General features: G+C 42.7%; 1 protein-coding gene across 2 annotated transcripts in view; it reads right to left on the bottom strand.

Annotated features, from left to right (window-relative positions):
• Window positions 1-24715, bottom strand: part of LOC102371325 (BRISC and BRCA1-A complex member 2) — a 217112-nt gene that overhangs the window by 124551 nt on the left and 67846 nt on the right. For both annotated transcript variants that reach the window (XM_025212347.1, XM_025212348.1), the window contains exon 5: window positions 1242-1436. In XM_025212347.1, coding sequence (XP_025068132.1) covers window positions 1242-1436 — 195 coding nt within the window. The remainder of the gene's footprint in view (window positions 1-1241; window positions 1437-24715) is intronic.

The following is a 24715-nucleotide window of genomic DNA, read 5'->3' as shown; positions in this document are numbered from 1 at the left end:
ATAACTCATAAGTGATTGACAAGATTTGTCTCAAGATTTATTTTAGCTAAAAATAATTAAAAAAAAAAATTGCCTCAAGACACATGAAGTGTCAGCTCCCCAGGCAAATTCTTTAAATGGGGCTTAATCCATCAGCTGCCAAACTTAGATGGAAGGTTCCCATGAGCTAAGATGGGAAATGTATAAGAGAAAGAAAGGGGGTCATAAACCTTGGTGTTTTCAACCCTGATAGCAGTTTTTGTCATTGCCAAAAACGATGATAATGTGCGACTATAAGTATGCAAACTAAAAAGGTTAAAAACACAGAGAATACTTTCCACATGTCCACATGTAATATTTCAGCAGGTGTTCAAAGGTGACATGGATTACTTTCTGTAACATGCTTTGCTGTCAACAATTGTGGATGGAATTCTGCACCTTTCATCTTTGCCTTTTTTTTTTTTTTTTAAAGAAGGGATATAACCAAACCAGATCAGTAATCTGATTTACAAAAGCAGAGTGCACTAATGACACCAAGAATATTTGGGTGGGATCATATTAGGAGAGACAGACATGTTTTTAAAAAAAGGTTTAGGGGCTGTCGGTTCGTCCATATTGTCCTTTAATCAATTATTTCTATGCTACCAACAATGCAGTTCAGATACTGAAACTGAAGCCAAGGCTCAGCAGATATGGATGTTGAAAGGTTTTGAATATTCAAGCTATGTTCCCATTAGAAGACCATATATACATACCTTTATAAGCAAAATGCTTCCAAGGGAATGCAACTATACCAGCCAAAAAGCACAGCTTTGCCAGTACAACTGCATTTATACTAAGTGTTTTTGCTGGCATAGCAATGTCAGTACAAAACACACCCATAACCAACATAACTATGCCAGAAAAAGCCTTCTTAGGCAGACAGAGCCACAGTTTGGAAGGGTGGGAAAGAACATGATTCTCACAGCTCACCACCGGCTTATCTATAAATCTAGTGCACTGACATCTACTCTGAAGACAGTTGCTCACCTGGAAATCAAGTTCAGGTGAGGTAATGGAACAGAAGCAATGAACAAAGGAGGGAGTGGAGAGTGCAGAGGGTGAGATGGAGAGAAACAGGACTTTTTGCACTGTGAACACAGTATATGAATACATCACAAATAGGGTTATTTTCCAAGGTAATGTTGAGAATTACTATGGCAAAAGAATCCCTCCAGCAATATTTTATATTGCTTTCATCAGAAGTATTGTTAATAGCTTACCCAGTTGTTTTTTTTGCCAGCATAGATTTCCATGTTTTCTCCATACTGCGGTTCTTCAAGTAAAGTCTGATATTCAAACATGAGGCGAGAGCTCTCACGCAATCGGCCACATTGGAACTGGTGATACTGCTGCACAAGCTCTTTCACAACAAGCAGGAGGCACTCAGGGTTTGAAGGATTCCACGAGGCTAAATTCTGGTGAATTAGAAAACAAAAAAAAGGCAGATTAGTTTACAGAAACAGAAAGGGAGATGAGTTGTCCTGCTGGCAAATTAATATGAAGGGCTTGTCTATATGGGGAACCTGTTGTGAAACTAAGCTAAGATGTAAATTTAAACTGCACAATATACTCTACTTATTGAAAGTGGATTAAGCTAAAGAGTAAAAAGGCATAGCTCTATGCTAGCCATCAAAACTATGACAGCAATGTGCAATAAGACAAGAAACACAGAGCTAGTATGGAATTGATATCGTGTCTTATTTTTCAACACAGGAAAGACCTAATGAACACCTGAGCTGCATCTGAGTACCTGAAGCCTTTCAACTGACAGAACCAAATTCATCTAAAAAATTCATAAAAATAAACTCAGGTAAACACAGTCCTGCAGTGAATCTAAAGAAAATTTAAAAGTACTTAATACTAGCACAAATGACTGCATCCAATTGATGATAACTCTGGAAAGCAAACACCTTTTTTTCATTCAAAGAACAACATCTACAGGAGCAAGACACGGTTCCTTTCCACTGTCTCAACCATGAGTCCAAGGGTTTGTCTTCACTTCAGAATTAAGTTATAACTTTAGCCATATCTCCAACTTAAATCCCATCTAAGAGGTATAGCAGGGCAGCTTTGTGCCCTAGACTGCCACAGTGCACTGGGCAATGCCAGCTGCTGTAGTCCAATGGCAGCAGGAGCTATTTTTGAGCACCCCCTCACCCCTTTTAGTTACACTACTGTCCCAGCCCCTTAATTAGACTGTAGTGGTAACTCAAGTTGGCTAACATTAGAAACAGAAACTATAGCTCAAATTGGCTGAATTCAAGAGCTACTCAACATGCTCATTCTGTGCTATGCATCCAATCTTTCTTAAGTGGTGCTCAAACCTTTTGCTCAGCAAGTAAGATGGGTAGTGCCTGGCAGGTCTGTGGGCTGGATTTGGCCAGTGGTTCTGATCCAGCACCCAGGCCCCATCCAATTGTGTGGAAGGGGCTGGAGGGAACAGCCTGGCCTCGACCCAGGCCACAGAGAAAGGGGGCTTGATGCAGTCCTGAGGGTCAGGTGGCAGCATGGTCTAGCCTGATCAAGCCATGGGGAGGAGGGGGCATGGTCCAGCCCCGATCCAGCTGCAGGGGCTGGGAGGTTTGGAAATTTGGCAGGGGGGAGGATGGCAATATTAATTGCCACCGGCCCCTACCACCAAGTTTCCTGACCTGTGGAGAGCCCCATGGGCCAGATGTGATGGCTCTGCAGGCTGGAGGTTGCATTCCTCTGTTCTTAAGTGTTTGCCCTGTGGTTACTTTCACTTAAGCTAGTCTATGGCTATTATTCTAATGCACACACATATGTTTTTGGGGTTGACATTATACTCCTATTTGTGACCTACCTTGCTGAGTTTATTCTGTGGTAAAAACTACAGCTCCCTTGTCTCTCATGATTTTGTAGGATAATTAATCCACATTAAAATTAATGTCCCTAACACCCAAGTTAGGTGTTACGTTTTAAATTTAAAATGTCATAAGATAATATACCATATCATTCTACTGGGGGATGGGGGGGGAGGACAACTCCGTTCAAAATATTTTCTTAAATATTATACTTATTCTTGATATAGAAATATTAAACATACTATAACCAAAAGACATTTTAACCATATACATTCTAAATGCGTGAATAGAAAGCATTGCCATTTTTAATGTTCAAACAATAATGTTCAAATTTGCAGAACAAATTATTTTTAGTATATAACTGAACAAAAACTAAACAAGAAGAGAAAAAAAAAGTTTTTATAATACAGACAGTGTACGTTCTGAATTCAAATACAAGAAGAGGTGATTTTTTACCCAGATTTTCATAACATGTTGGTCCCAGAGCCTGTGTAATGCACTTATTTTTTTACTCAGGACAGTAAAAATACTAAGATAAAGAACCCAAACATTAAAAAAAATACAGAAGCTAAATCAAGATCTGCAAATTAAACAGGACAGACATGCATCACATTTTTATCCTACCCTTCTGGAAAGGGTGAGCTGCATAGTCTACGCACATAAGTTTCAGAGTCCTTCCAGCCCATGCAGCAACCAGCAAAATCCAGATGCATGGGTAATACAGCAGAACATAGGCATAGCTATACCTATATCATTCTGAGCCAGTGACTGTCAAATGTCTTTCTGAACACCTCCAGTGATGAGGAGTCCACAGCTTCCCTACTCAGCCTATTCCACTGCCTTACTTTCCTAATAGTGAAGATTTTTTTCCTGATATCCAGTCTAAACCTACTTCATTGCAACTTCAAGCCACTGGTCCCCATCCTAATCTGAAATGAGAGAAAACATGTTTTCTCTCTTCTTTATAGCAGCCCTTCAGATATTGGAAGACTACTATCATGTCCTCTCTGAAGTGCCTTTTCCACAATTGAACATGCATAGCTCCTTCAGCGTCTCCTTGTATGACTTGCTTTGCAAGGCCTTGGCCATCTTTGTTGCTTGCCTCTAGGTCCTCTCCAGCTTCTCCACATTTAAAATGTGGAGCCTAAAATAGCATGCAATAGTCTCGATGAGGCCTAACCAATGCTGAGTAAACAGGCATTATCACCTCTAATGCTTTTATTGATGCATCCCAAAATAGCATTTGCCTTTTGTGCAGCTGCATCACACTGCAGACTCACACTGAGTCTGTGATTCATCAAGACTCCTAGATCCTTTTCCATCATGCTGCCATCCAGCCAGGTGTCACCCATTTTGTATTTTCATGTTTTATTATTCTTTCCAAGCATTCTTGTAGCATTTGTGGCTACAATTCTTGTAGCATTTGTGGCACCTTGTGTTTGTCAGTATTGAACTTCATCCTGTTAGCTCCAGCCCAGCTTTCCAATCTGTCCAAATCCTTCTGAATTGTGCTTGCATTCTTCACCATGTTCACAATCCTTCCCAGTTTTGTGCTGTCTGCAAACTTGCTCAAGAAGTTTTCTATGCTAGCATCCAAATCATTATTAAATGCATTGAACAGCACCAGGACCAGGGTAGACCCCCATGGGACTATTTGAAACCTCCGCTGACATGGATCCATTTGCAATTACCTTTTGCTTGTGGCTATTGAGCCAGTTGTCTAACCACCCTACAGCAGTTTTGTCCAGCTCACATTTCTCAATTTATTTATGAGAAGGTCACGTGGGATTTTGTCAAAAGCACTGCTGAAGTCCAGAGACACTACATCCACAGCATTTCCTTCATCTACCCAGGTTACTGTGCCAAAAAAGGCGATCAAGTTTGAGAGACAATTTGCTCTTAGTAAATCCATGCTGGCTGCTTGGGATTAACCTTTCCTCCTCCAGATGTTTGCAAACAGACTTCCTTAGGCTATGCTCCAGTAACTTCCTGGGCATTAAGGTAAGGCCTGTAGTTTCCTGGGTCTTACTTTTTGCATTTTTAAGAAGGTCACTATGCTGGCACTCTTCCAGTCCTATGGTACCTTGCCTGTCTCCCATAACTTCATTAATATCATTGCCAAAGGACACAAATTCTCCTCTGCCAGTTCCATCAACCCCTGAGATGAAGTTCAACAGGCCCAGCTGACTTGAATTCATTCAGATGCATCAAAAGCTCTCTTAACAGTCTCTTTTCTTATTTCATTCCTCAGCTTGTTTCTTTCTTTATCCAAATAATCTTTATTAGGTGTTTGGCTGCAGCTTAATTTTTGTGTGTGAAGACTGAGGCAAACTACCTGTTGAGTAGCTCTGCCTTTCAAAAGGATGTGGCCATTTGCTTATGGTCTGAAACAGAAACAAACAAGGACTGTTGTATTTGCTGTAGATGAAAAGTTTAAGTGGGTAGCATACATGCTTAGACTGGTTCTAGATATTAATAACTGAGTGTACTAGTATTTATGTCAGCTTCACTTTTCAAATGTTTTTTCGCTATGTGCCACTTTCACCTGGGAATCAATGAATTTTAATAATAATATAGTATTTACATTCTCCAGCTTTCAGTATTACGAGCCAAAGTAAAGTATGACTAATTTGCCAGCTGGAGAGACATGTATAGAGTATACGCCACAGGGACCTTTCTTTCCAAAAACTGCCAAGTTTACCAACAGAAGTGTAAAAACAATGTCTTCCATGATGATTTCATCTAAAATTTTACGGTATCTGATGTTTCTTCAAGCCCCAGATCCTGGAGGCAGGTGATTTCTGTGAAGATCTCAGCTTTAGCCTTTTTTTTTTTTTTAATTATTAACCATTACTGGTTCCAGAGAACAGCACCTATATTATAAGCTGCAGTTTGCAAGCAGTTCACTGGGAGCAAGGGGAGGAAGGGGAAGAGGAAGAGAAACCAAACACCAGGCACCAGATCCTGCTTTAAGAAAGGTAAGTGAGGCCCGGCTGCCTGTGTTTGGCTTGCTGAGCATCTGTTTGGTGAGCTGTGTGCTGGGCATGTGCTCTGAACAGCTAGATGTGCTGCTAGCAGGGTGACTGTAGGGTGACTGCCGCCTGTGTCTGACATAAGCCATAACAAGGGGGAGAGCCAGTCCAGGCCCAGGAGGGTATAAAAGGAGATGCCAGGGGGAAAGCAAACAAGGGGAGCAAACAGTTCACAAGCCAGTTTGCTGTCCCCTTCTTGGAAGGGGAGCCTTTAAGGTAAGCTCTTTAATTAAGAACAACTAACCTAGATATATTTAGCATAAGTAGCCAAAACTCAGCAGTTAGACCAATACATAAGGCCTTTAACTAGAGTCCAGAGAGAGGGGAAGTTCTCTTGGGAGTTTGCCTGGAAACTCTCTCTCACCTTCCTTCACTTGCAAGCAGGATGGGGAAATGGGGGAGGTTCTCATTCTTTCTGAGAAAATAGGGCAATCAGCTAGTTATTTCAGGTGTCTGTACATGAATACACAGAGCCTTGGAAACAAGCAGAAAGAATTGGAAGTCCTCACACAGTCACAGAACTATGATGTGACTGGAATAAAAGAGACTTGGGGCACTTTTACATGTGCTTCGACTCGCTCCGAATCTGCTGAAGTGGTCTAACCAGAACGCTCCAGCATGCTGCAAAGTCTCATATATTCAGTGTCCCTACAATTGAAAAGGGCAGCAGGAGTGCTTTAACTAAAACTTGTCAAACAAGCATCCTTGGTGGGATCGGAAGCATGACTGGAGAACTGTCTTAGATGGGTATAAACTGTTCAGGAATGGCAGGCAGGGGAGAAGAGGAGGAGGAGTTGAGCTTTATATAAAAGAGCCATATGATTGCTCAGAGCTCTAGTATGAAACTGGGGATAGACAGTTCTGTTGAAAATCTCTAGGTTAGGCTCAGAAGGGAGAGCAACAAGGGTGACACTGTGGTGGGTAAGCACCAGACCAGGAGGATGAGGCATTCTTCAAACAGCTAGAGAAAGTTTCCCGATCACAAGCCCTGGTTCTCATGGGAGACTTCAATCACTCTGACTTCTGCTGTGAGGGCAATACAGCAGTAATAGGCAATCCAGGAAGTTTTTGGAGAGTGTTTGGGACAACTTCCTGGTGCAAGTGTTGGAGAGGCCAACTAGGGGCCATGCTCTTCTTGACCTGATGTTCACAAACAGGGAAGATTTGCAGGGGGGGATGTAGAAGTGGATGGCAACTTGGGTAGCAGTGACCACAAGATGCCTGACTGAGTTCAGGAACGTGAGGAAAGGAGAGCAGCAGAGTAAAGGACCCTGGACTTCAGAAAAGCAGAGTGACTCAGAGAACTGATGGTCAGGAACCCCTGGGAGGCCAGCCTAAAGGGGAAAGGAGTCCAGGAAAGCTGGCTGTATGTTAAAGAAACCTTACTGAGGATACAGGAACAAATCATCCCAATGTGCAAGACTAGTGAGTATGGAAAAAGACCAGCTTGGCTTAGCAGGGAACTCTTCAGTAAGCTAAAATACAAAAAGGAAGATTGTAAAAAGTGGAAACTTGGACAAATGACTAGGGAGCAGTATAAGTACTGCTCAGACATGCAGAGATGAAATCAGGAAGGTCAAAATGCAATTGGAGTTGTAGCTAACAAGGGACATGAAGAGTATCAAGAAGGGTTTCTACGAGTATATCAGCAACAAGAGGAAAATCACGGAGAGTGTGGGTCCCTTACTGAATGAGGGAGGCAACCTAGTGACAGATGATGCAGAAAAGGCTGAAATACTTAAAGCCTTTTTCACCTCAGTCTTCACAGGCAAGGTCAGCTCCTGGACTACTGTACCAGATAGCCCAGTATGGGGAGGAGGTGGACAGTCAACTGTGGTGAAAGAACAGATTAGGGACTATTTAGAAAAGCTGGATATATACAAGTCCATGGGGCTAGACACAATGCATCCAAGGGTGCTGAGGGAGCTGGCTGATATGACTGCAGAACTGCAGGCCTTTATCTCTGAAACCTTGTGGCAGTCAGGAGAAGTCCTACATGATTGGAAAAGGGCAAATATAGTGCCCATCTTTAAGAAAGGGAAGGAGGATCCAGGGCTCTATAACCCAGTCGGCTTCACTTCAGTCCCTGGAAAAATCATGGAACAGATCCCCAAGGACTCCATTTCTAAGCACTTGGACTAGAAGGGGATTAGGAGCAGTCAGCATGGATTCACCAAGGGCAAGTCATGCCTGACAACCTGGTTGCCTTCTGTGATAAAATGACTGACTGTGGATGTGGGGAGAGCAGTGGACATGATATACCTTGACTTTAGCAAGACGTTGGATACAGTCTCCCACAACATTCTTCCAAAAAAGCCAAGGAAGTCTGGGTTGGATGAATGGACTGTAAGGTAGATAGAAAACAGGCTGGATCATCAGGCTTAGAAGGTAATAATCAATGGCTTGATGTCTGGCTGGGAGCCAGCATCAAGGGAGTGCCCCAGGGGTTGGTTTTGTCCAATATGTTCATCAACAACCTGCATGATGGGGTGGAGGGCACCCTCAGCAAGTTTCTGGATGACACCAAGCTGGGGGGAGTAGTAGATACACTGGAGGATAGACCTAGGATTCAGAGAGACCTCAACAAATTGGAGGACTGGACCAAAGGAAGTCTCATGAGGTTCAATAAGGACAAATGCAAAGTCTTGCACTTTGGCGGAAAGAACCCCATGCACTGCTACAGGCTGGAGACCAACTTGCTAAGCAGCAGCTCTGCAGGAGATTACAGTGGACAGTAAGCTGAATATGAGCCAGCAGTGTATCCTTATTGCAAAGAAGGCTAATGGCAAACTGGGCTCCATTAGTAGAAACGTTGCTAGCAGACAAAGGGAAGTGATCATTCTCCTCTATTCAGCACTGATGAGGCTACATCTGGAGTACTGTGTCTAGTTTGAGCCCCTCCCACTACAGAAAGGATGTAGACAAATTGAAGAAAGCCCAAACAAAGGCAACAAAAATGGTTAGGGGGCTGAGACACATGACTTCTGAGGAGAGGCTGATGGAATTGGACTTATTTAGTCTGGAAGAGAGAAGACTGAGAGGGCACTTAAAAGCATCCTGCAACTACCTGAAAGGTGGTTCCAAAGAGGATGGAGCTAGGCCAGGGGTGGGCAAAATACAACTTGCAAGCTGGATCTGGTCCACAAAGAGACTTTGTCCAGCCTGCGGTGGGTCCTTGAGTTTGACCCACTCACCCCAGGCCTGCTCCAGACTCGGCCTGATGGAATGGATCAGCTGGAACCCTCATGCACAGTCCTGACCCCTGCCTGCTCTGCACCTGCTCCAGACTTGCCCGCCCACACTGAGCAGTGGCAGTAGCAGCAGCAGCTGGGCAGAAATTGCTGCTGGGCACAGGGGTAAAGCAGCCCTTCCCAGTCCCCGCTGCTGGGACCTTCTTGCTGCAACCACCTGGAGCCTGTGCTTGGGCTGCCCTGTGGTTCCTCCGCACTGCCACCACTGCCCTGTTGGGTGATCTGGAGGCTGTGGTGATGGCAGCGAAGGGGAACCTCCGGGCAGCCCGGGCATGGGCTCTGGGCAGCTGCAGCAAGAAGGGTCTGGCAGCAATGAGGGGAAGGAGCTGCTTTTCCCTGTGCCAAGCAGCAGTTCCTGCCTGGCTGCTGCTCAGCATGGGCAGGCGGGTGGTCTGGAGCAGGTGTGGGGCAGGCCAGTGTCAGGGATGTGCATGTGGGTTCCATCTGGTCTGCTCCACCAGGCCAAGTCTGGAGCAGGCGAGGGTAAAGCCTGGGTCAGGGCTGGGGCTGTGTGCTGTTGGCGGTGGCAGAGAGGAACCTCAGGGCATGTGGCCTCTGGGCTGTTGCGGGGGGAAGGGAGGGGGAAGGTGCTGACTGGCCCTTGGCAACTCCCCAGAACTACCTATGTGGCCCACAAGCCCAAATAATTGCTGCCCCTGAGCTAGACTGTTCTCAGTGGTGGCAGATGACAAAACAAGGAGCAATGGTCTCATCAAGTTCCAACAAGGGAAGTTCAGGTTAGATATTAGGAAAAACTCTCTCACTAGGAGGGTAGTAAAGCAGTGGAACAAGTTATCCAGAGGTAGTGGAAGCTCCATCCTTGGAAATTATTAAAAATCAGGCTAGATAAAGCGTTGGCTGGGATGATCTAGTTGGGGATGGCCTTGCGTTGAGCAGGGGGTTAGACTAGATGACCTCCTGAGGTTCCTTCCAATCCTAGTTTTCTATGATAAAAATACTGAAATCATTCTCCTAAAGGCTCAAAACTCACAACTCTTCATTAAAAGAACCTGGATGAATATTTTCCAAACAAAGCTCATAATCTTGTGATTTTTAAACCACTGTCATGAATTTTTAGGGTACGACTCATGATTTTTGATTGACTCTGGTTAGCAGATATTGCTGCTGGCCGCTCACTTTTTTTTTTTTTTTTTTTAATCCTGATCACAAATAAATCACCCATTAAAAAAAAGTGTGCGGATGAACAGAGTTTTGGAAGCCTGTGTTGATTCTTCAGAAATACAGACCTTCTTCTTGCCTGAACAGAAAACAATTATAACCTGTGTAGTATGGGTGGAATTCCTATGGGTACAAATTACATCCAGAGTCTGCATCTGAAATAACCAACGACTGATAGGGTTGTAATTCATCTGAAGAGGCAGCCTTAATTTGAATTCAAGCATTGGCCTGACCTACTGATAACTCTATTTTTGCTTTATGTGTGTTAATTGCTCAGCAAATAGCTACAGGTTAGACTATTCTTTTACGTAAGTATTGACTTGGGGCTTTTGGCAGAAGGACAATCAAAATTGTTAGGCCTTGGGCTCAGAAGCCCCAAGTTCAATTTCCCATTTTGTCACAGACTTCCCATTTGACCCAGGGCAAACCATAGAGGGTATGCTCTTATGGTGTAAACTATGCTGAGGCAGGCAAACACAGCTCTCAAAACTAGGCGTAGCCTTAGTGAGGCACTGCATGTATATGCCAATAAGCACTGCCTCTCAGCACTACACTATTTTTGGTTCAGGAGATAGCACAGTGGGGGCCACGTTTTTTGGCAGGCATACCACAGCCTGCACCCACCCCAGCTAGCACTTTGACCCCCTGCCCCATCTGCTACTGTTTTCTGCTCTTTGCCCTGTGCTCCCTGCCCAAACTGCTGCTTTGCTTTTTGCTTCCTGCCAAATCTGTCATATGTCACAGACAGACTGCCCATGCCACTTGTGGCACACAAGCTGCAGGTGACCACCCCTGAGCAAGTGTGTCCTGAGGGGAAACAGCATGTCTCAGTATGGTGCTGCCTTGTACTACACAGACAACCATAGTGTCTCTGTGCCACAGTTCCCCATCTGTGAAATGAGAATACTATTATGCCATTACCTCATGGGAGTGCTCTAAAAATTAATATATTATGAATGCAAGGTGTATTCTATGTAATAGTAATGAGGACTGTGTAAGCACCTAAAATAAACAGATACTACAAAAGTAATTAGAACTAATCCCGAAATGTATATCCTAAGAACCTAAATTTATTTAAGCGCATTTGATTTATTAAAACAGTACAGAAAATACTGTCAGGTACAGTGTCTTCTAGGAAACCGACTGTGCATGATATAGTCTGAAACGAGGCAGACTGTCTGTAATCTTAGACTTCCTGTTCCCAAGCTCCTGGTCAAATAAACCATTTCCAGAAAGTTGGAGGATGTAATATGCCAGTATGTACTGATATCAGCCAGGCAAGTGGGAATAACCTTTCCACCTAATTCTATTGTGTTACACCAATGTCAGTGTTCTGTCAAAGGAAATGACCAACAATATTTAAAAAACTGACCTAACTGCAAATATATCATTTTTGTTGCTGTTTTTTTAAAATAGCATTACACAAAAGAACAGAAAAGCAGCAAGAGGAAATTCATTGTCATTTGTTCAGTACAGGGATACCGTATGACAACTGCTCACATCAACAAGGTTCTCAAATATATTGCGTAAGAAGAAGCTTTTTACATTACCACTCCACCAGTAATTCATAACTTTCAGAAATACAAAAGATACATCATTTAAGGGCTTCTACATTAATAGGTCTTTCATTAAGAAACCAGACAGGAATTTTAAAAGATAACACAATACACTTGTTATAAAAACAGACCACCTAAAAAAGAACATAGAAATCTAGCAAACTACCAGTGCAGATATGCACCAATAACAAGGCTTTCACTGGATTAAAGCAAAAAGAAATATATAATGGCTACATTCACTATCTATAGCTCTAGTTATTTATTATACAGACTGTTAAGAGATGCACAAACAAAAATATATGTTGCTAAGGGTAGAAATTAGACATCACAAAGTGGTCATTATGTTCCCAACCATTCTATTACCTTTTCTCAGTTAAGCTGTTTTTAACAAAAGGCCTGTTTTGGGGGAGATTATAACTGAAAAAACACCTTAAAAGTTGTTTTAACAAAACTTGCATGAATAAACTCTTTTTTGTGGGAATTCCCTTCCCCCCTCCACCCCAAGCTTTAAGTGCTACTCAAGCTGCTTTAATATAAAGCAAAAAGTATTAACACTTCAATCATCTTATCTTTATCCAGCTTCAGTGATGTGTGAAAATACATGCGAAGATGTTCCTAAAGTGTTTCAAATAATACCATCTTTATTCCTCCTCCTTTTATTTTGCAATAAAAAACCATTTAAGCAAACTTCTGCAATTGCTGGTTTTGAGGAGAAAAAAAAGGTTTAATTTTTTTTTTTTTTAATTTAAAGTTGCATCAAATTCTATTTCAGTTAAAAAGAAGCTTTGGTCCATTCGGAAGCATATTAAACAGTGCAACTGATAAGCAAGAACAAGAAAGTTACACAGGGTCACACAATATGGAAACAAGTATGAATCTTCCATGATGTCAGTAGGAGATGTTTGCTGTTATTTAAGAATTAGGCCCTATTTTTTTCCAGGACAGAGAGATAAAATAAACAAGTAGTTTACTCAGAAATGCAGTTTCCCATTTTCATTGTGGGTCTTAAGAAGTGATTTTATTAGAGGTTTTTTCCAGTGTCTTAATCCAAAATCCCAAACACATATTGCTGCCCGTATTCCAATTGTCACCATTATAATTAATTCCCAGTTTTTTCATTTGTAATTTCCTGTATATATTATGCAAAGTGAATTTATATTTTTGTTAATGCTTGCACATGCCACCAATATTTTATTAAAGGAAGGCAGGGCTACGTTATAAATAAAACATACTGTGTAAATTATTTTAATTCAGCCATCTTTAATGGCCAATGTATTGAACATAAAACACTTAAGCAACTGAAAGCTAAATTCTTGCTCACCTCATTAAATCCAAATATCAAAGCTGTGTTTTCACTATGGAGGGCAGGAGGAAAAGGGGGAGAGGAAGGGGAAAAATGCATGTTAGATATATCATAATCTGAATTACTTTTAGTACAACATGGTGATTCAAATTGCCTGGTCTTCACTTTGACTTTATGTGCAGTTAGTTAAGCTTTACAGCATAGTCTTCTTCCTAGAGAAACTTGGGCCCCAAAGAAAAAAAATATTGTTACTTAACTAGAGTGAAACTGGATGACATTAAACAAACATATGAAAGAAGATGGCAATAGCTGTCTGCATACCTACTTATTTTCTGATAATTGTTGGCTGGTGTTTAAAGTCATAAAACTCCTATTGCCCCAAAAGCACTGCTTGTCCCAGTTTCTGGATGAAAGCAGTAATATGGGGGCAATGAGGGGGAGGGAAGAGTGGGTTTCAAATAACATCAGAATAAGGTATACCAAAATTAACCCTTTGCATTCAGTGGTTGCAAGATTTGCCACACAATTTAGTTCTTGTCAAAGATGCATGCTCCAGAACACAAGTTAAAATTATAGTTTAGTTATTATGGCTGAGAGAAAAAACTTGAGAATATGAAATGAATGTGAACCAGTGCAGTGTTGTCTTTTACAGCCAAGAGACAGCTGCAACATGAAAGGTGTGAACTGCCCTGCTCATCTCAATCACAGAAACATTCAGCTAGTGTGCCTGTGGCAAATCAAAGATTACTATTCAGGCTTCCCCTTGCAAAACCTCCAGCTTCTACCCAATTCAGTTGTCATAACCTACAAGTTGTCATAACCTACAAGCCTCCTTATTCTCCATCAGAAGGCAGTTGCACCTTGTAAATACATAATATTTTAAGCATATTGAAAAGTGAAAATGTGAGGACAATGTTTTTTAAAATTAAATTTAGGAACATAAAATCATAGGAAAGTAGGGCTGGAAGGGACCTCATGAAGCAGCTAGTCCAGACCCCTACTCAGGACAGGATCATCCCTGGCTAAACCACCCCAGTCAAGTGTCTAACCTACTCTTGTAATGTTCAGGGATAGAAATTCAACAACTTCTCTCAATAGCCTGTTCCAATGTTTAACCACTCTCAAAGTGAGAAAGTTCTTCCTAATCTCCAAACAATCACCCTTCACCCTCACCCAGACTAAATAATTCTAGTCCTTTCAACCTTTCCTCATAAATCATGTTTCCCAGGCCTTTAATCATTTTTGTCACTCTCCACTGGACTCTTTCCAATCTGTTCACATCTCTCTTGAAGTGTGGGGCTCAAAACTGGACATAGTACTCCAGGTGAGGCTGAACAAGTACCATATAGAGCAGAATAATCATGCCCCTTGATTTGCAAGAGACACTCCTGTTAATACAACCCAGAATGCTATTTGCTTTTTTTGCAACAAGAGCATGTTGTTGGCTCAAATTCAGTTCATGGTCCGCTGTAACAGCCAGGCCCTTCCCTGTAGTATGGCAGCCTAGCCAATCATTCCCCAGTCTGCATTTGTGCATGCAGTTATTCCATCCCAAGTGCAGGACTTTGCACTTGTTTTTGTTGAATTTCAGCTGACTGACTGCAGACCATTTCTTCAGTTTATCCAGGTCATTCTGGATCTAAGCCCTACCCTCCAGAATGTCTCACTCCATCCACCTTGGTGTCACCCTCAAAATTTGCTATGCATGCACTGAAGCCCGTTGTCCAAATCATTAATGAAGATCTTAAACAACATATGACACTCTGAAAGACATAGCTTATGCTTTTTTACCACTGAACCTAGCTAAATTACACAGCTAATTGAATTTGTCTCCCCCTTTTTCCTCCAGTGCATTGTCTGTCTTTTCTAGATATATTAGTAAAGGCAATTCATGCAAGTAAATATTCCAACTGTGCACACTACCATTTTTGCATGCGGTCTCCACTGCAAACAGTGGCAAGGCATAGATAATATTGAGCAGTGGTCAATGCTTAATGTTAGCATTAATGCAACCCACTGAAGTTTTGATTTTAAAAAGAAGGCTGATTGAGTGCACAAGACAGACTGACAAATATTTCAGCGCCAGCTGCATGCCTTAGTTGCAGCATACATTGCTAAGGAGAGCAACAGGTTGCATGCAGAAATGGAGGGCTGAAAGAGCAAGTGTAGTATTGTAATGGTTGACTAACTCCCTTTTGCCAGTAGAAAGTGAGTACAGAGTGATGGAACTACATCATCATGCAGATTGGGGACAACACATAGAACTTGGATATGGAGAAGCATCTTGCTTTTGCCCCTTAGCACGAGGAGAGAGAGAGAGAGGACAATAACTACACCAGTTCAGAAGTGAGATGTCACATGAGAGGTGACCACCCCAAACAGTTATAGACCAATCAGTTCAACAGTGGCAAGCGAGATACCCTACCGTGACAGACATCTATTTTGCAGTTATCATTTGGTTCATTCTCAGATGGTGAAGAGTGAACATGTTCCTGAAGATACTATTAGGCAAATGGACATTCCAAACTGTGATGGAGCCATTAGTGGCACAAACGTACCCATAACAATGTTCTTCCCCCATCTCCATTATTTGCAGTTATATGAACTGAAAAGAATACTACTCACTCATTACTGCGGAGGAAGGTTCATTAACACATAGGTGGGATGAAATGGCAAATTATGAAATGCAGGTTATTTGAAATTTAACCCTAGCATTTGAATTTAATCAAGTACTTGGCCAACAATGTGGATTTCAGGGATGTGTATAAACACAGCTTATCCACAGGTAAAACCAGTTTATCCTCTACTGCAGGGGTTGTCAACCAGGGGTATACGTACCCCTAGGGGTACTTGGAAAGGTCCTAAGGGGTACACGTGGGCGGGCAGGAATGAAGCACTGCCATCCACCACCCTGCGCCACTGCCGCGCACCACTTTCCCATGGCCAGTTGCGCACGCAACTCCAAAGGCTGGTGGAATGTGCCTTTGGCCCATCAGAAACCCCAGTACGAATAAGGAGGCAGAGCACAGAGAACTGGAGATCATGGAAAGAACTATACAACAATATTTAATATCGAGTCCTCAACTAAAGAATGATGCCAGCTGAGCTCTGAAGGAAGAAGCCTGTCCAGAACATCTCCAGCCAGAGTATAATAGTCTTAGTGAGTTCTGAAATGGAAAAGTGCAAAAAAAACCCAAAATAGCTTATCAACATTACTAGAAAAGAATAGGACCATCACAACTGTAGATGGAAGCTAATTTTTTAAGAGCAAATTTAGGATTTAATTCTTGGCTAAGAAACCATTTTTAACCTTTGGTCTACAAAAGTATTCCATGTTATTTTCTTTACCCTTTAAACAACCCATAGCCCCTGCAAAAACTAATGAATTGGCAAGAATCTTTTTTTTCACTCATTTCCCTCCTTTTTAACACAAAATGCCTTGCATTCTATGAACAGCTAATTCATAGCCTCCATAACAAGATATTGGCTATGTCAGACATCCAGGCAATGTCTTCAGAAAACTTTAATCCCATAATATAAGAAAGAACATAAGATAACATAATTTCTAATAGAATTGAGTTGTTTTTCTTCAGAATGTGTTTAAATATCCAGGTTGCCAGAATATCTTCCAGGAATGTGATTCTAAAGAAGACAGATTGTAACTGTTTTTCCTGGCTACACTACAGGAAACAACAGCAAGATCTTATTTTAAGTTAGTGTACTTTTGTATTTCTAAGCAAGAAATTAACTGCAATCTCTTTCATGAGAGAAATGTCAGTAAATACAAAACCTCTCAAGACTATGTTAATACAGATAAGTAGTAATGAGCTTTCATTTCTGTAATTAATTTTTCACTCCTTTCTTCACTCCAAATTGATCACAAAGCATGAAACAACCTGTACGTTATTATTTACAAGCACACAGAAAGCATTTTATTCATATTATATACCTGCACTAAAAACAGTGTGACATAAAGCCTTAATTAGTACTTCAATGAGAAAGGTATCTATTCTGTGATAAACACCCTTGTACAATATCACAGTATCTTTTAGCTTCTGTGCATGTTATATAAAAGGGATAGTTCAGTAGCTAATACTCTAGTCTGGAACATGCAATACCGAGATTCAACTCATTTTGTGCCACATACTTCACGTGCAACCAACGGCAAGTTCCTCAGTCATTCTGCATCTTCATTTCCTCACACCCTTCCATCAGCATCAGATACTTTTCATAGTACTGACAAGGCTTAAATGTTGAAACAACTTAGAAGGTTTTACTTTTTCAGCAGGCAGTGCTTCAAAAATTTCTACATATTGATCTTCAGATAAATCAATAAAAATCTATACACCATCTACTATGCAGAACTCTAGGCAGAGGTGATCTTTTTTATTAGACCAACTAAATAGTTGAAAAAAAAAAAAAAAGTCTTTATTTGCAAGCTTTCAGGCTCACTCACTCTTCCTCAGGAAAAGGAGAATGCACAGGTTGTAACATTTCTCCCAGGTAGAAATGAAATTTCATATTGCACAGGAGAATAAAAAAATGTTATAGGTTCCCCTGGGTAGAAAAGCTCATTTAATGCAAATTAGGCTCAAATAAAAGTTCAAAGAGTCTGTTTACCATCTACTTATCACGATATTTTCAAATTTTCTCTTCTACCTTTCAAAGCCATCATGGATCAACTTCCTATTGTGATTTACATGCATCTATCCAAAAAAGTCCTGTGAAAAACTGAACACCAAAGAGTCAACATTTTATGAAAACGGTTTTGTAAAGTTCAGCAGCATCTTTGAGTCTTAGCATCATTCAGTGATATATTTTGTCATTTTGTCATGATCTGTACTGTACTTTGCATAGTACATGATAGCTAATGAGGCTTGCATTATATTGAATAAGCTAATGTATTAAACTTAAGGCTTCTTGAAGTCTGATGTACAAATAATATCTTACACTGACCTAACATAAACTTCTATCTGAATTTCTTAACATAAAATATGACAGTGGCCTTGAAGTGAAACATTAGTAGACAGACTGTGTTCTGTTTCTGTTTATCAGCTTTCTAAAGTGGTTCACTATTTTCACCACACGTTTCATTTTGTATGACTTTTCACCACCCTTTGATGCCAGCCTTTCCCAACCACACGCTGAATCTGTATCTACTACTTAACCCAAGCCTTGCATTCTAGACCAAGTTCATCAATTACCTACATTAAAAGAGAAACTTCGTTTCACTTCCTCGATGCCCCAGGCAGCAGCAGCAGCCCAGCTTGGCCCCAGATGTGCTCCTGCATGACAATACATTAAAGTCAGATCCTTCCCTTGAGCATTAGTTCCTGCATTTGTTGCTTTCTTGGCTTTTGCTTACTTTTTAAAACATTCTCTGTAAGTTGGCTAGAGCCAGGAAGTAGTTTAGGGCTCATCTCTCAACAACCCTTAAGCCAGCGGTTCCCAACCTTGGGGTTGCAACCATAAAAAACAGGGTCATTAAGACACTCACGAGTGTCAATTATACAGGGATCCGGGTTTTCTGTTCAGTGTGGAAAAACATGGATTTTTCTCCTTTAAAGGAGAAAAAAGCAGGGGGAGTGGGAGGAGGGTTATCAGGCAGGGGGGGACCACATACATGTGCGCACAAAGACATGCATGTGGCAGCCGGGCAGTGCGGGGAGCAGCTCCTGCAACTCTCTCCTCTATGGGGGAGGGGGCAGATTGAGGCCCCCATGGTGAGGGAGGGAGTGGGACAGGGCTGGTGGCATTGCCCAGCTGGGCTGGCTCATAAGGACTGGAGCTAGGGAGGGAATGTGGGGCCCAGCTGGGGGAGCAGGATGAAGCCATAAGCAGCTCATCTGGGGGTGGCAGGAGGGCTGCGCACACTCCCAGGGAGGGGGTAATGGGGGGGGCATGTGTCCCCCCTCCAGATTTGTGCTCAGGGCAGGAGCGGATGCGGGCTGCCCACTGTGGACTCAGGGCTCCCTGCCCTGTTGCCTTCCCCCTGGGGCCTCTGCAGCAGAGCAGGGTGGGGAGGCTTGGTGCCACTGCCAGGAGCCCCATGCCAGCTGTGCTGCCATACTGAGGCCCACCCTGCCCACCTGGCAGCAGCAGGGGGTACAACTTTGCACCACCACCGCCAGGCAGGCAGGGAGCACCTCATCATGGCAGCATGGCTGGCACAGAGCTCTCAGCGGCAGCAGCAGCACCAAGCCTACCCCGACTTTCCACATCAGGTCTCACCTACTGGTGGAAGTCCCCGGGATGAAGGCAGCAGGAGAGGCGCCCCGAGCCCTACCCATGGGCTCTGCTCCAGCTATGACGCCCACACAGGAAGGGGGTGGGGAAGAGCTGGGGTCTGTGCTCCTGTCCAGCCACAGCAGCTGCCACCTCCCACAGGCAGCAGCCAGGACTCGTGTGCTGTGGGCCCTGGCCCTGGGGCACCTGGGAGGGGCTGTGGATCAGAATGCACACCAGCAGGACCAGGGGCTATGGGTGGGGAGTAAGGGGCCACGCTGAGGAAAAGGTTGGGAAGTACTGTCTTAAGCGTTAACCAGTGGGTAGCTTTCCTTGAACCACTATTTCCTTTATCCTGAAACAAGATAAAACAAAACAAAAAAAGATATTAAACTAAACTAAATCTCTTTATCCATAGAGTCAACTTCTCAATAACTAGGAAAGCATACACCAGTCATAAATTAAATAGCATCTCCATTTCTGTCACTATCATGCTGCTGTGTTCTACAATAGCACAATGTACAGGTGGCTTGGAAAGACCCTTTCTCCCCACCTCCCACTCCCTTCCCAACACTACAGAAACATGTTGGCCCAACATATTTACATAAATAATAAAATGTTGAAAATTAAAAGAATGTTTGGATCAGTAGTGGAAAGTATAGCAACCCACTCTAAGAACTGCTATGGGTGAATGTAATAGCAACCTTTCCTTCACTAGACATTTACAAGGCCTTAAACTTTTGATGCAACAAGATAACTCAAACTGTAGAAAAATCACCCAAAACACAGGTAACAGTTTGTACAGAAGCTGAACTGTGGGGCCAAAGGGTTCCCCTAGACCAGTGGCTCTCAATCTTTAACTCCTGTGAACTGAATGGCACCTCAATTCAGTAATTAAATTTACTGCGGCACTTAATTCCTGGGGGGAGGGAGAGAGAAGGGGGAGCAGGACAGGGACAATCATGAGCTCCTTGCACTGGACCTGGGCACAGAGGAGCCTGTGCTTAGCTCCTTGAACAGGAAGAAGGGGAAGAAGCAAGCACGTGACTCCTCAAGCAGGTTCTAAGAGGGACAATCTGACCTCACCTCCTTGCATAGGGGGTAGGCAGGAGAGAGCAAGGGCTTACTTATCTCTTCCTACTCAAAGCCACTCTCAAAAGGAATGCCTGGCACCCCTGTTAAGAGCCACTGCCCTAGACACTACAATCAAATATAAGAGGCAGGACAGTGACTGGTTTATCTGGATACGAGAGGAAAAAAAAGAGCAAAAAGACCAAAGATGCTGATAAATAAATAAGGCAGCAAGAAAACACCAGAGGGTTACAGAAGTACTTGTTGCATGGCCCTGCCTAAAAGTTGACAGGGTACTTACTTTTAGGTTGAGTGCAGGCTAAGAAGGCTTGGAGGTCTGAGCAAATGATTCTCTTGTTTGATCCTTTCTTTGGCTGGGAAGTGGGACTTTGTATATTGTTTGCAAACAAACAAGACAACAAAGATACCAGGCTCCCTCATCAATTTCTAACAAAAACAATCCACCAGGCCCCAAACTCTGACTATCTCTGTGGTTCAGAGAGGGGTAATATTACAAAAGGGAACAGAATTCATGTGCCTTGAAATTAATCTGAATCTAAAAGAGCATTATCAGACTGCATATTTTTTCTTAACTGACCTTTTATAATCAGTTAAATTAAAAGGCTGTTTTGCTTGCATATTCATAAGCAACTAGTGACTTTCTCTGCACAAAAACGAATAATCATGGTTCAATAACTCGAGTCTAAAGGGCACAAAATGGTGAATTTAAATGAGTTCTTAGTTCAGAAAGGCCTGTTGGATAAAATCTTCCTGATTTTTTTAACCTTGGAAATTTGCTTCCAGAAAGCTAGCAAGCTACTGCCTCCAAGCCAACCCATCCTTTACATATTTTGAAGCTCTTGCAAGGAAATGGAGTGTGTTGTGCCAATATCATTACACCGTAGGGGCAGAATCATTTTTATTTTAAGCCTGTTTCCTTTATGATGCATTTTATTCAAATTCTACTAAAACATTGCTTCAACAAAACATAATGCAAGCAAAGAAAGTCATAATGACACTGGCTTTAATGCTTAAGGTTTCCCCCCCCACCACATGACTAGCTATTAATACAGCAATTTCACAAAAGCTTCTATTTTACACATTTTTCTTTTAGAATCGTTCCTCTAAAACATCATACAGGGCTAAACATCTTTTTCACTCTGAATATTAACTCTTAACATTTTACATCTCTGGCCTCAATTTATAAGTAGATTACCATGGAAAGGATAGTGATATAAATGAAACATAAAATTCAAAAGCAGAAGCTTCAAAAACATATTTTCTGATGATGAACAGCTTTCTAGGCTCTAGATTCTCACAGTGCTGCCACCTCATATCCAGATAGCCCAAATAAAAGAAGCTCCTTTCTTTTGTGTTATAGGCAAATGATCCAGCTGCAACAAGTTAACAGAAAGCTAGGATTTATGACATCAGCTCTTCCATGGTAACTTTTCATCTGCTTGCTCTTACCCCACAGTAATACAGAAGCCAAGACAGGGTGGCACCTAAGATCCTTATTTGCTCAAAAATGCATTAACTTTTATACTTCATCAGACTTCAGACCAGGGGGCCTCTTCCCCGCAGAGGGGCTGAGGAGGGCTAGAAAGAGAACTGGGGGCAGGGTGGCAGCTGCACTGGGACAGGTGACTACAGCAAATTTTGGGGTAGCTATAGTCCCCCAACCCTCCTAATGCTGCCCCTGCTTCAGGCTAACACAGATAACTACCTCTCTCTCCTCTCATGGCTTTTCTCCTCACGGTAATGAAAACTGAAACTGGAGCCATGCATCTCAGTATAGATCAGGGCTAACTGACCCCGTTAAAACTTTCACTTAATGCAGACTAAAATTGTGCAGTTTCCATTATGAAGCTGTTGACATGCAAGGCACCGCACCCTTTAATTCACTGCAATAGAATACTTTGTCTATACCCTTTGACATCCCTTATTTAACTAACCTCTAACTCTAGTGGGAGTCCTTTGGGAAGGAAAGGTGAGGAACATACAGAGATTGTAAATAAATCTATGATTTAACTGGCATTACAGAAACCAGGGGGGATAATTCCCATGACTGGAATATCACCATTGAGGGGTACAGATTGTCCTGGAAGGGCAAGCTTATGGGGGAAAGGAGGCAGAATTACACCCGATGTTAAGAATGTGAACACTTGCTCCAAAGTCTAAGATGCAGCCAGAGAAATATTTGCTGAGTGTATTTAGGTGAAAGTAAAGGAGAAAGGAATAATAACAATGTTATGATACAGGGAAGAAGGGGGCAATGCTAGATCACCAAATGAGAAGAGGTGGATAAGGCTGTCTTCAAGAAGGTTACAAGCATTTTTACAACATGCACTAGTAATAATGCAATTTTAGTTTCACTGATCTGTGTTGAAAGAAAAATATGGCAAAATATTAAATGTCTAACAAGTTTCTAACATGCAGAGAGCTGAGAGGATAATTTTCTGTTTAACAAAACAAAGATCTGGTTGTGACAAGGAAAGATAAATTGATTCATTGATTCAAAGATGTTAGGGCTGGAAGGGACCTCGAAGATCATCAAGTCCAGCCTCCTGCCCCAGGAGCAGGAGTCAGCGGGGGTCACAGGATCCCAGCAAGATAAACATCCAAAAGTTTCTTGAATGAGTCCAGAGTAGGTGCCTGCACCACTTCTGGAGGCAGTCTGTTCCAGGTCTTGGGGATGCGGACCGTAAAGAAATTTTTTCTTATGTCCAGCCTAAAATGGTCTTGTAGGAGTTTATGACTGTTGGTCCTTGTTTTTCCTTGGGGCGCTCTGGTGAACAGATGTTCTCCCAGATCCTAATGCACAGCCCTTATGTACTTACAAGCAGCCACCAGGTCCCCCCTGAGTCTGCGCTTTTCCAGGCTGAAGAGTCCTATGGCTCTCAGCCTCTCTTCATAAGGCCTATTCTCTTGCCCTCTGATCATGCACATGACTTTTCTCTGGACTCTCTCAAGCTTCTCGACATCCTTCTTGAATTGCAGAGCCCAGAACTGGATGCAATACTCCAGCTGTGGCCTCACCAAGGCCGAGTACAGCGGGAGGACGACATCCTGAGATTAACTTGACAAGCATCTATGGATGCAAGCCAGAGTTTGGTTTGCTTTGCAAGCTGCGATACCGCATTGGTGGCTCATGTTCATTTTGTGGTCAATCATGACCCCCAAGTCTCTTTCAGCAGTGGTGCTAGCAAGCATAGCACTGCAGAGCCTATAAGCATGCTGAGGGGGGTTTTTTTCCCCTCGAGGTGTAATACCTTATATTTATCAGTACTGAACGTCATCAGGTTAGTATCCGCCCACTTACTAAGTTTATCCAAGTCAGCCTGGATCACTAGCCTGTTTGCAGGTGTGGACGCTATGCCCCAAAGTTTAGTGTCATCAGCAAACTTAGCCAGTGCGCTTCTGACACCAATGTCCACATCATTAATAAAGATGTTAAAGAGAACAGGTCCAAGGACAGAGCCTTGGGGGACACCACTGGTCACGGCACACCATAATGATTTGCTACCATCGACCACTACTCTCTGGGTCTGACCTTGGAGCCAGTTTCCCAGCCATCGGTCTGTGGTGTAGCCAAGGCCACAGTTGGCCAGTTTTTCCATGAGGAGGTCGTGGGACACCAGATCAAAGGCTTTTGTAAAGTCCGGATATATGATGTAAATCTCTTCCCCCTTGTTCAGGTGATATGTCACCTGGTCAAAGAAAGAGATGGGATTGGTCAGGCAAGACCTACCTGTGACAAACTCATGCTGTCTATCCCTCAGGATGCTGCCCTCAGCCAGCTTATCCAGAAGGGTCTCCTTGATAATTTTTTCCAGAATCTTACCAGGGATTGAGGTCAAGCTGATTGACCTGTAATTCCCGGGATCTACTTTCCACCTTTCTTGAAGATGGGTACCACACTGGCTTTCTTCCAGTCTTCAGGTACTTCACCTGAGCACCATGAGTTTTCGAATATTTTTGCCAATGGCTGGGCTATGACACCTGCCAGTTCCTTGAGTACCCTAGGGTGTAATCTGTCTGGACCAGCTGACTTGAAGGTATTCAGCCTCTCTAGTAAAGGATCACCTTGATCAACACTGATGCTGGGTATAAATACGCCCTCACCCTGGCCATCCCAAGTCTTGCTAGACAGGGGAGTCCCATTGGACTGATGAAAGACAGATGCAAAGTACCCATTAAGCAGGTTGGCCTTTTCCTGGGTGTTGGTTATCAGCTGTCCTGCTTGGTTCAG

The sequence above is a fragment of the Alligator sinensis genome, unplaced genomic scaffold, assembly GCF_000455745.1.
Source record: "Alligator sinensis unplaced genomic scaffold, ASM45574v1 scaffold758_1, whole genome shotgun sequence".
In the NCBI taxonomy this organism is placed as follows: domain Eukaryota; kingdom Metazoa; phylum Chordata; order Crocodylia; family Alligatoridae; genus Alligator; species Alligator sinensis.
This window is presented reverse-complemented; position numbering and strand designations above follow the sequence as displayed.